The sequence below is a fragment of the Phoxinus phoxinus genome, assembly GCF_949152265.1.
Source record: "Phoxinus phoxinus genome assembly, chromosome: 14".
Lineage (NCBI taxonomy): Eukaryota > Metazoa > Chordata > Actinopteri > Cypriniformes > Leuciscidae > Phoxinus > Phoxinus phoxinus.
The window spans coordinates 31,601,279-31,614,653 of record NC_136889.1 but is presented as its reverse complement, the minus strand read 5'-3'; the positions used below and the strand labels follow the sequence as shown (position 1 = coordinate 31,614,653).

Sequence of the window (13,375 nt, the reverse complement as noted above, 5' to 3'; positions counted from 1 at the left end):
GGTGCACATGGCGGTAAATCACAAAGTATATTTTGAAGTACTGTACCTTGCAGAACCCTGTAAATGCCATAATGCATGACATGGAAATTTAGTTACACTTTATTTTAAGGTGTCATTGTATTTATATATTTAGGTAGTGATTAATATTAAGCAACTACATGTACTTACTATAGGGTTAGGGTAGGATTAGGGTTTGGTTGAGGGTTAATTGCATGTAATTATTCATCATTTACTATGGTAAGTAGGCCTACATGTAACAATTGTAACAAGGACACTGTAAAAAAAAAGTGGAAATCCTTTCTATTTGATTTCCATCGCTTACATCACACTGTACCGTAGTAATGTCACGCGTCATGTGGTAATAACAAACGGACGTCGAAGAAGAAGAAGAATAACAGTCAACACAACGCAAACTTTGACGAGACCCGACAGTAAAACTTAATTAACACAACGGAAAAATCAAGTGAACAGCCATCACAACAAATTAACTAAGGTGGGAACGGTGAAAAAAAAATAAATAAAAAAATACTACCATATTACCATTTTTGGATGAATACTATTCTAAAGATGCTATGAATTTTAGCATTAGTTTCGCTAAAGAAAAAAAAAATCTACTGTATAATATTTGGGTATACACTTAATTATACAATTAAATACTGAGTAATATACCTTAATATTACCTTATAGTATAAGTACATGTAGTTAATTATTATTACTCAGTACTTACAGTAAATGTATAATTAAACTGTGATATGGACACCTTAAAATAAAGTATAACCTAATTAGAATAAAATAAAGTATAACCTAATTAGGTTACACTTTTTTTTTAAGGTGTCATTGTTACAGTGCAATTATATATTTAAGTACTGAGTAATATTATTTAACAACTTTACTTTACTTACTGTAGGGTTTGGGTAGGATTAGTAGCATGCAATTATGCATAATATACTGTTATTACTATGGTAAGTACATGTAACATGTGTAACAACACTGTAAAATAAAGTGTTACCTCAAGATAATATGGTAAATATGGTTATTTGTACTTGTGAACATGTGTAGTAGCTATAGCCTATATACTATAGTGAACAATATAATGGCTTGTACCATATGTTTAGTCTAAACAGGATATTTTTACTGATTAACGTTAAGAGTTGTGCTCTTTTTTAATATATTTTTGAGTATAAAATAAGTATATTTCAATGCATAATTAGATGCAATATACATTAGCCCTAAATACTGAGCAATATTATGTTAGTAGCTATGAAAGGAAAAAGAGGGAGCATTGAAAATTAATTTCAGAACATGTCTAATCATGATGAATATGGTAATCATATTCCATCACCATCTGTAGCCGTCAATAATGTCTGGAGACTCAATCACAAAATATAGCTGCAAGCAGCGATTACGGGCCCAAGCCGGTGGCACCGCCACCCTGGTGCCTTTAGTTACACTAAAGGCACCGGGCTGGCGCTGCCACCGGCTTGGGCCCTCCATCGCTGCTTGCAGCTATATTTATTTATATATATATATATATATATATATATATATATATATATATATATATATATATATATATATATATATAAAAAGCCGCCACCCCGTTGCCTTTCGGGTTCCTGTGCACGACGGGCAATAACGTAACCCCGCTTTGACTGTCGAGAAGAAGTCTGCTTTAGAGCTTGTATCAGTGTGAGTCTTTCTGCTCCCCTCCAAACACACACAGAAAAGGGGGGGGGCTCACATTAGTTACATCCATGTGATCGCTCTCTTACAACAAACACGCTACTGAAGTTTCATCAAGATCAATAAATGTATGAAGACGTTATAACAGATCGTGTTTCTCTTTTCTCGCCATAATTTCGTTTCCTCGCCACGGCCAAACTGTTCGAGATATCAAAAATCCGTCAGCAATTTAGTATCCTCAATGTCTTGTCGTCAGGCTGACCGAGTTTGGTTGCGATTGGATGAATTTTCTAGAAAGAGTGTTTCAAATTCCAGGGGCATGCGTTTTCATACCACCCACAATAGCCGACTTCCTGTTGGGCTGGCGTAAAACTTAGAGCACGAAAGTTGTTCGGCCCGATGAGATCTAAATGTGTACCGAGTTTCATATTATTACATGCAAGCGTGTTTGATATACGGACAAGTGTTTGAATCCCATTCCAGGGGGTGCTGTCGAGCCCCCCTGCCACACCCGGGTACCAGCTTCAGCCTGGCCCTGATGGCCGCGGGTTCTGACCTGTGTGCAAAATTTCAAGAGTTTGAGCACGTTAAGGGCCCCAAAAGTGCCCGAGATTTTGCACACAGCAGAGAAAGGGTTAAACTAAACTAGCCCCCCTCCTCACACACACACACACACACACATACACAGATCCCCCCCTCCCCTCCCCACCCCACACAGACAGACACGAATGGCAGAGAGACAGAGAGAGACACAATTCACATTCAAACCACAATATCTGACTTTCTGTTGGTCGGAGCTAATGACTGTAAATTAGAAAGTTGTTCGGCTTGATAAGATCAATATACACGCTGAGTTTTGTAACTGTAGGTAAAACTATAACTAAGTTATAACACACTTTATGCATCCTTTTTTAATCATAAATTCGTTTCCTCGCCACGGCCAAACCGTTCGAGATATCAAAAATCCGTCCGCAATTTAGCATCCTCCATGTCTTGACTTCATGCACACCGAGTTTCGTGGTCATCGGATGAATTCTCTGGGAGAAGTGTTTCAAATGCCAGAACATGCGTTTCCATACAGCCCATAATAGCCGACTTCCTGTTGGACTGGCGTAAAACTTAGAGCACGAAAGTTGTTCGGCCCGATGAGATCTATATGTGTACCGAGTTTCATATTATTACATGCAAGCGTGTTTGATATATGGACATGTTTTTGAATCCCATTCCAGGGGGCGCTGCCGAGCCCCCCTGCCACGCCCGGGTACCAGCTTCAGTCGGGCCCTGATGGCCGCGGGTTCTGACATTTGTGCAAAGTTTCAAGAGTTTTCGAGCACGTTAAGGGCCCCAAAAGTGCCCGAGATTTTGCACACAGCAGAGAAAGGGTTAAACTAAACTAGCCCCCCTCCTCACACACACACATACACAGATCCCCCCTCCCCTCCCCACCCCACACAGACAGACACACACACACAGAATAGCAGAGACAGAGAGAGACACAATTCACATTCAAACCACAATATCTGACTTTCTGTTGGTCGGAGCTAATGACTGTAAATTAGAAAGTTGTTCGGCTTGATAATATCAATATACACGCTGAGTTTTGTAACTGTAGGTAAAACTATAACTAAGTTATAACACACTTTATGCATCCTTTTTTAATCATAAATTCGTTTCCTCGCCACGGCCAAACCGTTCGAGATATCAAAAATCCGTCCGCAATTTAGCATCCTCCATGTCTTGACTTCATGCACACCGAGTTTCGTGGTCATCGGATGAATTCTCTGGGAGAAGTGTTTCAAATGCCAGAACATGCGTTTCCATACAGCCCATAATAGCCGACTTCCTGTTGGACTGGCGTAAAACTTAGAGCACGAAAGTTGTTCGGCCCGATGAGATCTACATGTGTACCGAGTTTCATATTATTACATGCAAGCGTGTTTGATATATGGACATGTTTTTGAATCCCATTCCAGGGGGCGCTGCCGAGCCCCCCTGCCACGCCCGGGTCCCAGCTTCAGCGCGGCCCTAATGGCCGCAGGTTCTGACATTTGTGCAAAGTTTCAAGAGTTTTTGAGCACGTTAAGGCCCCCAAAAGTGCCCAAAAGGTAGTAAAATAATAATAATAAAGAAGAAGAAGAAGAATAATAATAATAATAATAAATAATAATCCGAAGGAAAACAATAGGGCCTTCGCCTTTTCAAGGCTTGGGCCCTAAATAGCCTATTTAAATATAGGCTACAAAGCAGTGAAATGACGAACATCAGTATACCAAAAACTCATTACCTGGCCGTACTGCAAAGGTAATGTGAGAGAGAGAGAGAGAGAGAGAGAGAGAGAGAGAGAGAGAGAGAGAGAGAGAGAGAGAGAGAGAGAGAGAGATGATCATCATCATCATCATCACCTGGCTCGGATGCTTGTCTTCTTCGGTCCTCCTTCACTCAGCGCACTACAGGATTCAGACTACAACAGCTTCAGAAGAAACTGAACTCGATACTGTACTGTACTGTACTGTACACACACACACACACGCGCGCACACACACACACTGCAACTGAAGAGCAACAAGGCATTTCGGCAGCGGCGGGTATTTTCCCCATGCACACTGAACGGCAGACAGCCGGAGCCGGACGCCGGAGTGTGTCGCGTGTTTAGGACACGGAGGACTACTGCGACTTCTCTGGTTTATCTCAGTCATAAATCGGTTGTGTGAAGAAGATTATGAAGATGTCTCCCCCGGACAGGAGGAAATGCGCGCGTGATCTGGCGCTGGAGATGGCCATCAGACTCCTGCTCTTCGGAGTTTTCGTGTAAGTACAACACTAAACGGCGTTTAATTCTCTCAATATATGCAGGATAGTGGGAAATATGACGCGCTAGTTTACACACGACTTACTGTATAACAAACAAAGACAACCTTCCAATATTTGGAAATAAATATAAAAAATGTAACACAGCTGCATATCATGATGACTGATAGGGTGTTTCATCAACATCACCCTTTCCCAGGTTTAAAGTTTTAATATCAAATGTAGCCTATCTTAAATAAACCATTAGGCTACTATATTGCATTAAAAAAGTATTTTTTAATGCATAGTTAATGCATTATAATGTTGTTAATAAATTATTACTTGTAAATAATTATACTCACACACAGTTATATCTTAATATTTTTGCATTTCATAATTAGGCTATAATTTTCTCAACCATGAATGCGTTAAGTGTTAAAGGCTAAGTGAAGTTACAATTATTTATATATAAAATATGTAAGGGATTATAATTTATAAGATATTGAATGCATTATAATGACTGTGTTACCAGGGAGATTGAGGTTTCTCGAAATGCATGCATGGTGCAAAGGCATCTCCGCCACAACCTGCAGAAACAAGAAGATGAAGATGACAAACTCTGTCTATAGCCGGAGACAAGCTTACGCTCACTGCAAACAGGTTGTTGGAGTACAAGTTCATTCAAGGATTTCTGATAGGAAATATACAAGTGCTTTTTAAATGAATTTATAAGCCTGTGTGATTAAGAACTGATGTGCTAATGAGACTTACTGTGATAATATGGAATGATAATTATGAGAATAATGAGACGCTTGGAGAGAAATAAAGCCCGAGACTCTCAGTGGCTTGGCTAGATGTCCTAGTCTCCTGCCATGCTAAATAATTCTCAGTTTCTAGAAAACTCCTGCCAGCTCACAGAAATATAATCAGCCATGCTATTCTTTATTCTATGGTTTGATTGAAATCGCTGCTGATGTCCAAATGTCCAGATAAGCTTAAGCAATGTGTGTATGCCTTGCTGAAATGTAGTGTGATGTTGTAATTTGAAGAGGAACATTTGGAAGTGTGTGCTTGTGTCTACAGTGGGGGAATAAATGTGATGTTTTAGACCGGAGGAAAGCTGGCCTTACAGTTAGGAGGACTAGAGCTCGTCTTGAACGAGGAAACGTTACACAGAAATATCACACATGACAGCAGAAAAAGGCAAACGTTTAGTGTTCAAATAAAGAGCTTGGCTGATGCAGATGTACAGTAGTGTTTACTAAAACAAGCATTACTGTACGCATGACTCATCCTGCAACATTTATGCTGTGGGCATTATAACAAAAAAAAAAATGACGTTAAAGGATAAACCCAAGCCATCTCTAGTAACCATCATTTGACACACTAGTTTGTGGCCACTCACATTTTCTTCACATCAAGTTTTCACTGTGGTGAATTGACATTCAGTTTTGACAGTAGCATTCTTCATATCACATATCCAATTGAGTAAACTTGAGTTAGCATGTTTATATGATTCCTGTTCTCTTTCCTGGCACTTGATTATTTCATAACTGCCAGGTGTTGTCTGTTAATGCAACAAGAGTCCATTGAAACCCCTCATTGTCTTCACAATATGAGTCCATTACTAGCAAAGCTGGCCTCCAAGCTCAACATCTGCTGCCTGTCAGCGATTCCTGGACTGGCCCAGATCTGATGTGCCCTGAGATACCAGCCATCAGGAGACCACGTGCCTTCTGAATGCTGATCACAAGACATCATGTTCATAGTGAAGCTCAGCATGCGTGAAAAAAAAAAAAAAAAAAAAAAGTTTTTGTAAAAAAAGAGAAAGCAAGAATACATATTAAAGCATATATTTTAAAATGGATAGTTCAGCTAAAATGGGAAATTCTGTCTTCATTTACACACCCTCATCCCAAACCCGTATGACTGTTTTATTCTGTGGAACAGAGAGGAGGATATCCATGCCTCTGCATTATTTAGTCTAAGTCATTGAGATGCAATGTTGTTTTGGACAATTTTAACAAAATGGATTATAACATTTTTGGGTGAACAGTGAATTGAAGTTTGCAAAACTTAAAAAGTGTTGACATGAAATTGTTACCCTAAAGAGCCATTTATCTGATTTAACCCATAAGAATTGGGCAAATAGCATATTTTATCGTAAATATACAGTAGCTGTATTTCCTTGACAATAAGTGTAAATGTTGCTAATAGTGCAGATACTATTTGCATCTCAGTGTTGTTGTACATTAAACAGTATGCAATAATAACATAGTGTAAATTATTATATTTATTGAAATCAATAAATGTATGCCACCTTATTAAGACAATAAAACTCTCCATACACCTACCCCTAATCCTATGGAAACTTGTTTTTGCCTCTGAATAAACAATAAAAAAGGTAATTGCAAGTTTTTATCTCACTATTCTGACTTTTTTTCTCACAACTGGGAGTTATAAAGTCAGAATTGCGTGAAATAAAGTCAGAATTGCAACGTACAATTGTGAGTTATAAAGTCAGAATTGCGAGTTTTTATCTTGCAATTCTGACTTTATTTCACGCAATTCTGACTTTATAACTCCCAGTTGTGAGAAAATTATTATCTTTATTAATTATTATCGTAATTATCTATTAATATTGTTTTATTCTGTGGCAGAAACAAGCTTTCGTATAACCTTATATATAACCAATAAACAATTTATTATTAAACACACATTAGACAGTTTATTTCCACATTTCGAATGTTTTTCTTCATTTTTATTGAAAATAATTGCCTTTCCGATCCAATATGTTATGGGAAAAGGGAGTAGAACAAGGTGAGGTATTTGCACCTTGAGTGAATAGACACTAATATATTAATATAATATATATATATTATTATATAGCCAACTTAATATATTTAGGTGGATTCTGTGAGGTGAAATAATATTTTCTGACTTGAACAAAACCGGCTAATATAAATGTTACCATTTTTAGGTTAGCAATTTTTCGTTATACCGTTATAGTTATATATACATACTGCGACTTTGATCAATTTGAATAGATAGCAGCTTATCTCATGATCCTGGAATATTCTTGCTGACTCCTGATATTGCATATTTAGAGTCAGCGCAGATGCACTGACCTCGAGACAACCCTTTCCAATAAGGTTGGAAGTTCAGTTTGTTCTTTACAGAGAAAACCCCTCTTACACTATTTAAAGTTTCAATTTGACTATGTTGAAAATCTTTTGAAGCAGTCTGTACATGATTTACTGAATAGACTCTGCTGTGCGAATAACAATAAAAATTGTGAAGACCACTAAAATTGTTTTTTTAATCTTTCAAGCACTTCCAGAGGTAGTCGACAGCGCATTCAACCGGATTGCTTTCATAGTGTAGTGTCAACATTTTCATTTTCATAAACATAAAAGTTTTCTCCGGTAGTGTTTAATGTGTAAATTGCGTGAGCTTATTTCGTCCATCAGTCCAGGTGAAAATTGTAAATATTTCCCTATCAATATTATAGCTATATGATACATTTTAGGGTATGAGTTTTATTCAGTGAAAACTATATGACTATTTATTTGCTTTAAACTATTGCAGTTTTGCTAGTGGTTCTCTGAGGGTTAAGTTGACATATTGCTCCGCAGGTGTACGGTCTTGTGATTGTGCCAATTTAGCAGCATACCATCTGATCAATAGAGTCTGATACAAAGAAAAAGTCTAATAAGATTTATAGCATTAATGGTATGTGTGTTCTATTGGCTTTGCCCACCATATATCAACAAGACAAGGGTCCTGTCATAACATGTGAATAACATCCACATTCCCTGCCACTGATGAACACCAGTCATAACTTGACTAAAATACCCTGCTTAAATTACTTGTCTCTCTCTATATTGCTGGAAATCGTGTTTACTTCAATAATAATTTAATATAAGTGATTTAATTGGGTGTGTGGCAGTTATAAATTATCTTATGAAAAGATGAAATGTTGTTGGTCTGAAACTAATAAGAACCTTATTATGCATCATGATAAAAAAATAGTTACCTAAACCTAAATTAACTATAAAATAAAATTATATTTAATATTGCAAGCTAAATACATTAATTTCTACCAATAAAATAATTTGTTATGGGTTAAGGTAAGGTAACAATAGCAGGTTTCCACTTTTTACAGTGTATACAATATCTAAGGCAAATTAGAAAATCATGTACTGACAATATATTAACAACAAGGTCTCTGGAAAGAGATTTAAAGGAGTCCTATTAAGCTTTTTCAACTTTAGATAATGTGTAATGTTGCTGTCAGGGCATTAAAAATGGTTACAAAGCTTAAAGTCAACTGCAAAGGGAGATATTCTATTTAACAGAAAAGAATTAGGAAAATTAACCATGGTTTTGTTACCGATAACTGTTTGTATTACCTTAGTACTTAGTACGACAGATATCACGATTAAATGGTTGATAACATAGTATTTATAATAAGAAAATTACAAAAAACATACAACTCTGCAAAGTCCAGAGCATGAAATCTGTTCTTCACGATCCTCTTATTCGTTAACATTGTCAGGGTCTGAATCGGGCTCGAATTGATTTGAAATTGACACTATCCTCCTTATTCATAGTTACACTAGAAGAACTCACGGTTATTTCTCAAACACCGGTAACCAATCACAGCACATCTCATATTTCAGAAGGAGGGGCTTCATCGAAACAGGACCTAGACAGCTCGTTCGAGACAGACTGGGGAAAGAGGTGCTGTAATAATGTAAAATATGTGACAAATAATGCATTTTTTAAACAATAAAGCATTCAAACATATTCTAATACACCCCAAAAACAAAATCAAGACTTCGTAAAAGGGCATAATAGGATCCCGTTAATATTTCTGATCTAGAGCATCAAATGAGGCCTGAATTAGCAGAAAGTCCTTAATCTGGAACATGCAGATACTAGACGTAAAGGTTTGCTTGCTGGAGCTTGAGTGTAGACGTGTCTGTATGTCTTCTGCCTCCGTGGACTTGATCAACACTGAGCTTAGTTGTATCTGTTAACATCTCTCCCCTACAGACCTGAGTCTCAGAGGACTCTGAGGAGTGTGTATTGAAATGGCTCATTTATCCCATTCCGATGAGTATTGCAATCTGGCTTTTACTTTCGTCCTCCTTCTTTCCTGATCCTTTAACTGAATTACAAACTCACTGCATTATTTATTCCCCAAACCACCACCAGAATACTGTACTTTTAGCTATATGATGTAGGGTTGTACATTATGAAAAAAGATTGAACTGTCATGCATGCGTTCATTTGTATGTTAAAAGCTGAATTTGTGTAAACTGTTGTACTGAAAATAGCTGTCATTAAGAATACTTATTTCCCTGAATAAGTATAAAGTGGATGTGTTGCAGTTTACATCAATTTAAAGGTTTACAAAAATAGCTATGAATGGATTTGGATGGATATTTGTGGCCTCAAACAATAAAATTGCTTCTTTGGTCACAATATGACACCACCACGGTGTCAATCGTCACAATTTCAGAAGTGAATCGTGTTGCGTACACACAGAATGATCATTAAGGGGACTCACTGTTTGTTTGTTCTGTAGGGTTGTAAAATGAGAAAAAGCTGACTGGCTCCATTTTTAATAAATGATATTTGGTCCCATTAAGAGAACTGAATAATGGGTCTGCAAGGCTGGATATTCCAGTGTTCACATCATCCATCAAGGATAGAACATTCTGGACGCCGCTTCTCTTAGTGCAATCAATCTGACATTGTTGCGCCGCCTTCAGTTTTTTTTTTAGATCATCAATGCTTTTCCACAGGGTGTCCGAGCGCTCGTTGTGTCGCACGTCATCACTGGCTGGTCATGTTTCTCGAACAGCTTTCACAGTTTATCACATTTCTTTATTCGAAGACGATATTCAACACCCTCAGACTTATTTTATATCTCTAAATGTATATTGTTGTATTATTATTTACTGTAAACCTTTTATCTTTGTTGTTTCTGGATCAAGCCGTTATCTGTTCTTGGTTAGCTAGTCTGTTTCTCATTTACTAGCTCCACTCTTTTTTCTTTTCTTTTTTTATAAAGGATTCTTTAATTAAATTTATAGGTTATGAAATCTAACTTGGCATTTATTAAAGTGCAAATGAGACATAAACAGGTTTTGTTTTCTCTAAGGCTTTTCCAAAATTAAATCTCAACAAGAGACAGATTCATGCTCCGAGACAAACATGAGAGGTAGCATTTACATTGTCGCTAGGGGTAGACACAGAAAATGAAGAGAAATTAATGACTCTGTCAGGACAGCTTTTTCATTTAGACATCTTAGAACCACAATACAATGTAATATTGAAATAATTATCCAAGCCCACACCACAAGAGTGCGATTTAACTTTTGAAACATGGCAGAAAAAGGCATTTTAGACAAATGTTTTCCAGGGAATAAAAGTATGAGTTTGTGTGCTGTTTATATTTCTGCTCCATAATACTCCCATTGCTTTATTAGAAGCCATGCTGTTGTCATGAAAAATATTACATTTAAAAAAAAAAAAAAGGTTTTGAATTGTGTGCTATCTTTTGTAAATATGTAGCAATATTATTAACATCATTTTGATATGGGATATGAATCATGGGGGGTAGAAAGATGAAAATCATTACTCAAAGTGCCTGTGTATATAGTGTGTATAAAGTGCAGGATTAAAAAAAACCCCCTCTTGATATGCTTTGACAGATACAATTTTCTCTCCTTTGTTTTTAGTCGAAGCAAGAAGTTTGTGTGGAACATATTGAATAACTTGGCCTATTTTAATAAAATAACCTGCAGTCCTGGGGGCCGGTGTCCTGCAGACTTTAGTACCAATCCCAATTTAACCAACCTGTGTGTAATTTGCAAGTAATATGTGTAATTTGAGATGCCTCACATCGAAAGTAGAGAAAATAATATGAACTAAATAATGTAATATCTGCATTTAAGAAGGACAGATACCACTTCTCATAGAAGACGAGTGTTTATGTGATAATTTGTTCTTATCATCCAATCGCGGTCGTATCTCTCTATTAGTCTTACTGGATCTTAGTGCTGCATTTAATACTATCAACCACAGCATTCTATTGAATAGACTCAAAAATGATGTTGGCATTAGTGAAATTGCATTGGTATGATTAAAATCATACTTATCTGTCCGTTACTAAATGAAGAGATGTCTTATCGATCACAAGTTATGTATGGCATACCACAAGGCTCAGTACTAGGACCGTTGCTGTTCGCTCTGTACATGCTACCATTTGGAGATATATCATTAGGGAGCATGGCATTAGTTTTCACTGTTATGCTGATGATACTCAGCTCTATTTCTTTGCGCCCTGTCAAAACATACCAATTCATAAAATTAACGGAACGCATAGTTTATCTGAAAAATGAATCTGTTGTAAATATGCAGCAATATTATTAACATGAGTTTTAACATCATTACTCAAAATGCCTGTGTATACAGTAGTGTGTCAGTGCAGGATTTAAAAAAGCCCTCTTGATATGCTTATATATTGCTTATAAGAAATATCACATGCAAAATCCAGTCATTTCAAATAGGAATCCACTTGTTCGAGAGATTTCAGTTTTCAGTCATGTTCAAGCTGGTAATGCTAATTCACTGAATGACCAACAGAAAGTTGCTTGCTTTAAAAGTGACTTTGGTGTGAGCTGAGCTTTATACATCACTACGTTATTGACAATGGACAATGGATTTTTTTTGCCAGTGAAATTTTGCTGAAATATCTCTAACGTGACCATATAACTTTAAAGTCAACGTCCATGCGAAATCCTTGGTGGTTGAGTGGCTGTTTTGTCACATCTAAAAGTGTCACTGTTGGCATAGTTTAGTTTCTATCCTCATATTCTCAGGTCCACACCAGTGTGCTTCGAATAGGGCAAACCACGGGAGACTTTTTTTGCTTGCTGTCAATTCCACACAAAAACACTCAAACATGTAGTATCAAAGCTTGTTCAGAGGCTGCTCAGGTCGGATATATTATTGTATTTTTCCCAGCACAGCGCTTGAAGAGAAGCGGAGAGAGACGTATCACAGAACAAAAAGCATAAATCATCTCCACATTGAACAGCGGATATGAAAAAGTTGATAGATTTCTGGAGCACCAACTCTGTATTATTTTCTATCACATCTGACAACTACATGCTCACTGAAGAGGATATCTCATGTGTAAAAGATGTTTTCAAGGCTTTGAAGCTGAAGAAAGATGCTCACTGGCAGAGGAGGCCAACTCCACAATGTATTTAATTGCTCCATAACATGCTCAACTCATCAAGGTCCCGAAGAACTACACTGATCAGACATCAGGAGATAAAGAGGTCATCATCTCAGTTAAAGTTACAGTGCAGGAGTCGAGTCCTCTTTACAGCTGCTGCTCTTGACCAGCATTTAAAAAAGGGCTGCTTTGTTTTTAGAAGAGGACAGAGATACCGTAAAGTGTGAGGCTGCATCAGATTTTGCTTTATTAATGTTAAGAAAGTGTATCATTAATGCAGATTTAAATCTGTCACTCCGTCATTTACAATATAGTGAAATAATGCAAGGCTTTTGTGTAATTATTGATTGTGTAATCAACTAATGAATTTCTGATGAATATCTTGGGTACTGTTTTCAGAATAATGTAACTGAATGAGGACTACAGCTAACAAAAATACGTATCTTTCTTGGTTATGCCAATGTTAAGGAAACATTTAATTTGATCATTATGGAATACATTTGAGTGTTCTTTGAGCATTTTCAGAAAAAAATACCTTCCATGAACAAATAAATCATGTTTTAGTGCTAACGTTTTGAAAACATTATTAAAGACTCGAAACTCAAACTAGATGTTCTCGAAATAGAACATCTAGCCTATTAATGTTCC

General features: G+C 36.9%; 1 protein-coding gene across 1 annotated transcript in view; it reads left to right on the top strand.

Annotated features, from left to right (window-relative positions):
- Positions 1 to 4,068: 4,068 nt before the first annotated feature.
- plpp4 (phospholipid phosphatase 4) overlaps positions 4,069 to 13,375 on the top strand; it is a 106,975-nt gene continuing 97,668 nt past the window's right edge. The window contains exon 1 of the mRNA XM_079634728.1: positions 4,069 to 4,491. Within this exon, the coding sequence (XP_079490854.1) occupies positions 4,403 to 4,491 (89 nt within the window). The 5' untranslated portion in view covers positions 4,069 to 4,402. The remainder of the gene's footprint in view (positions 4,492 to 13,375) is intronic.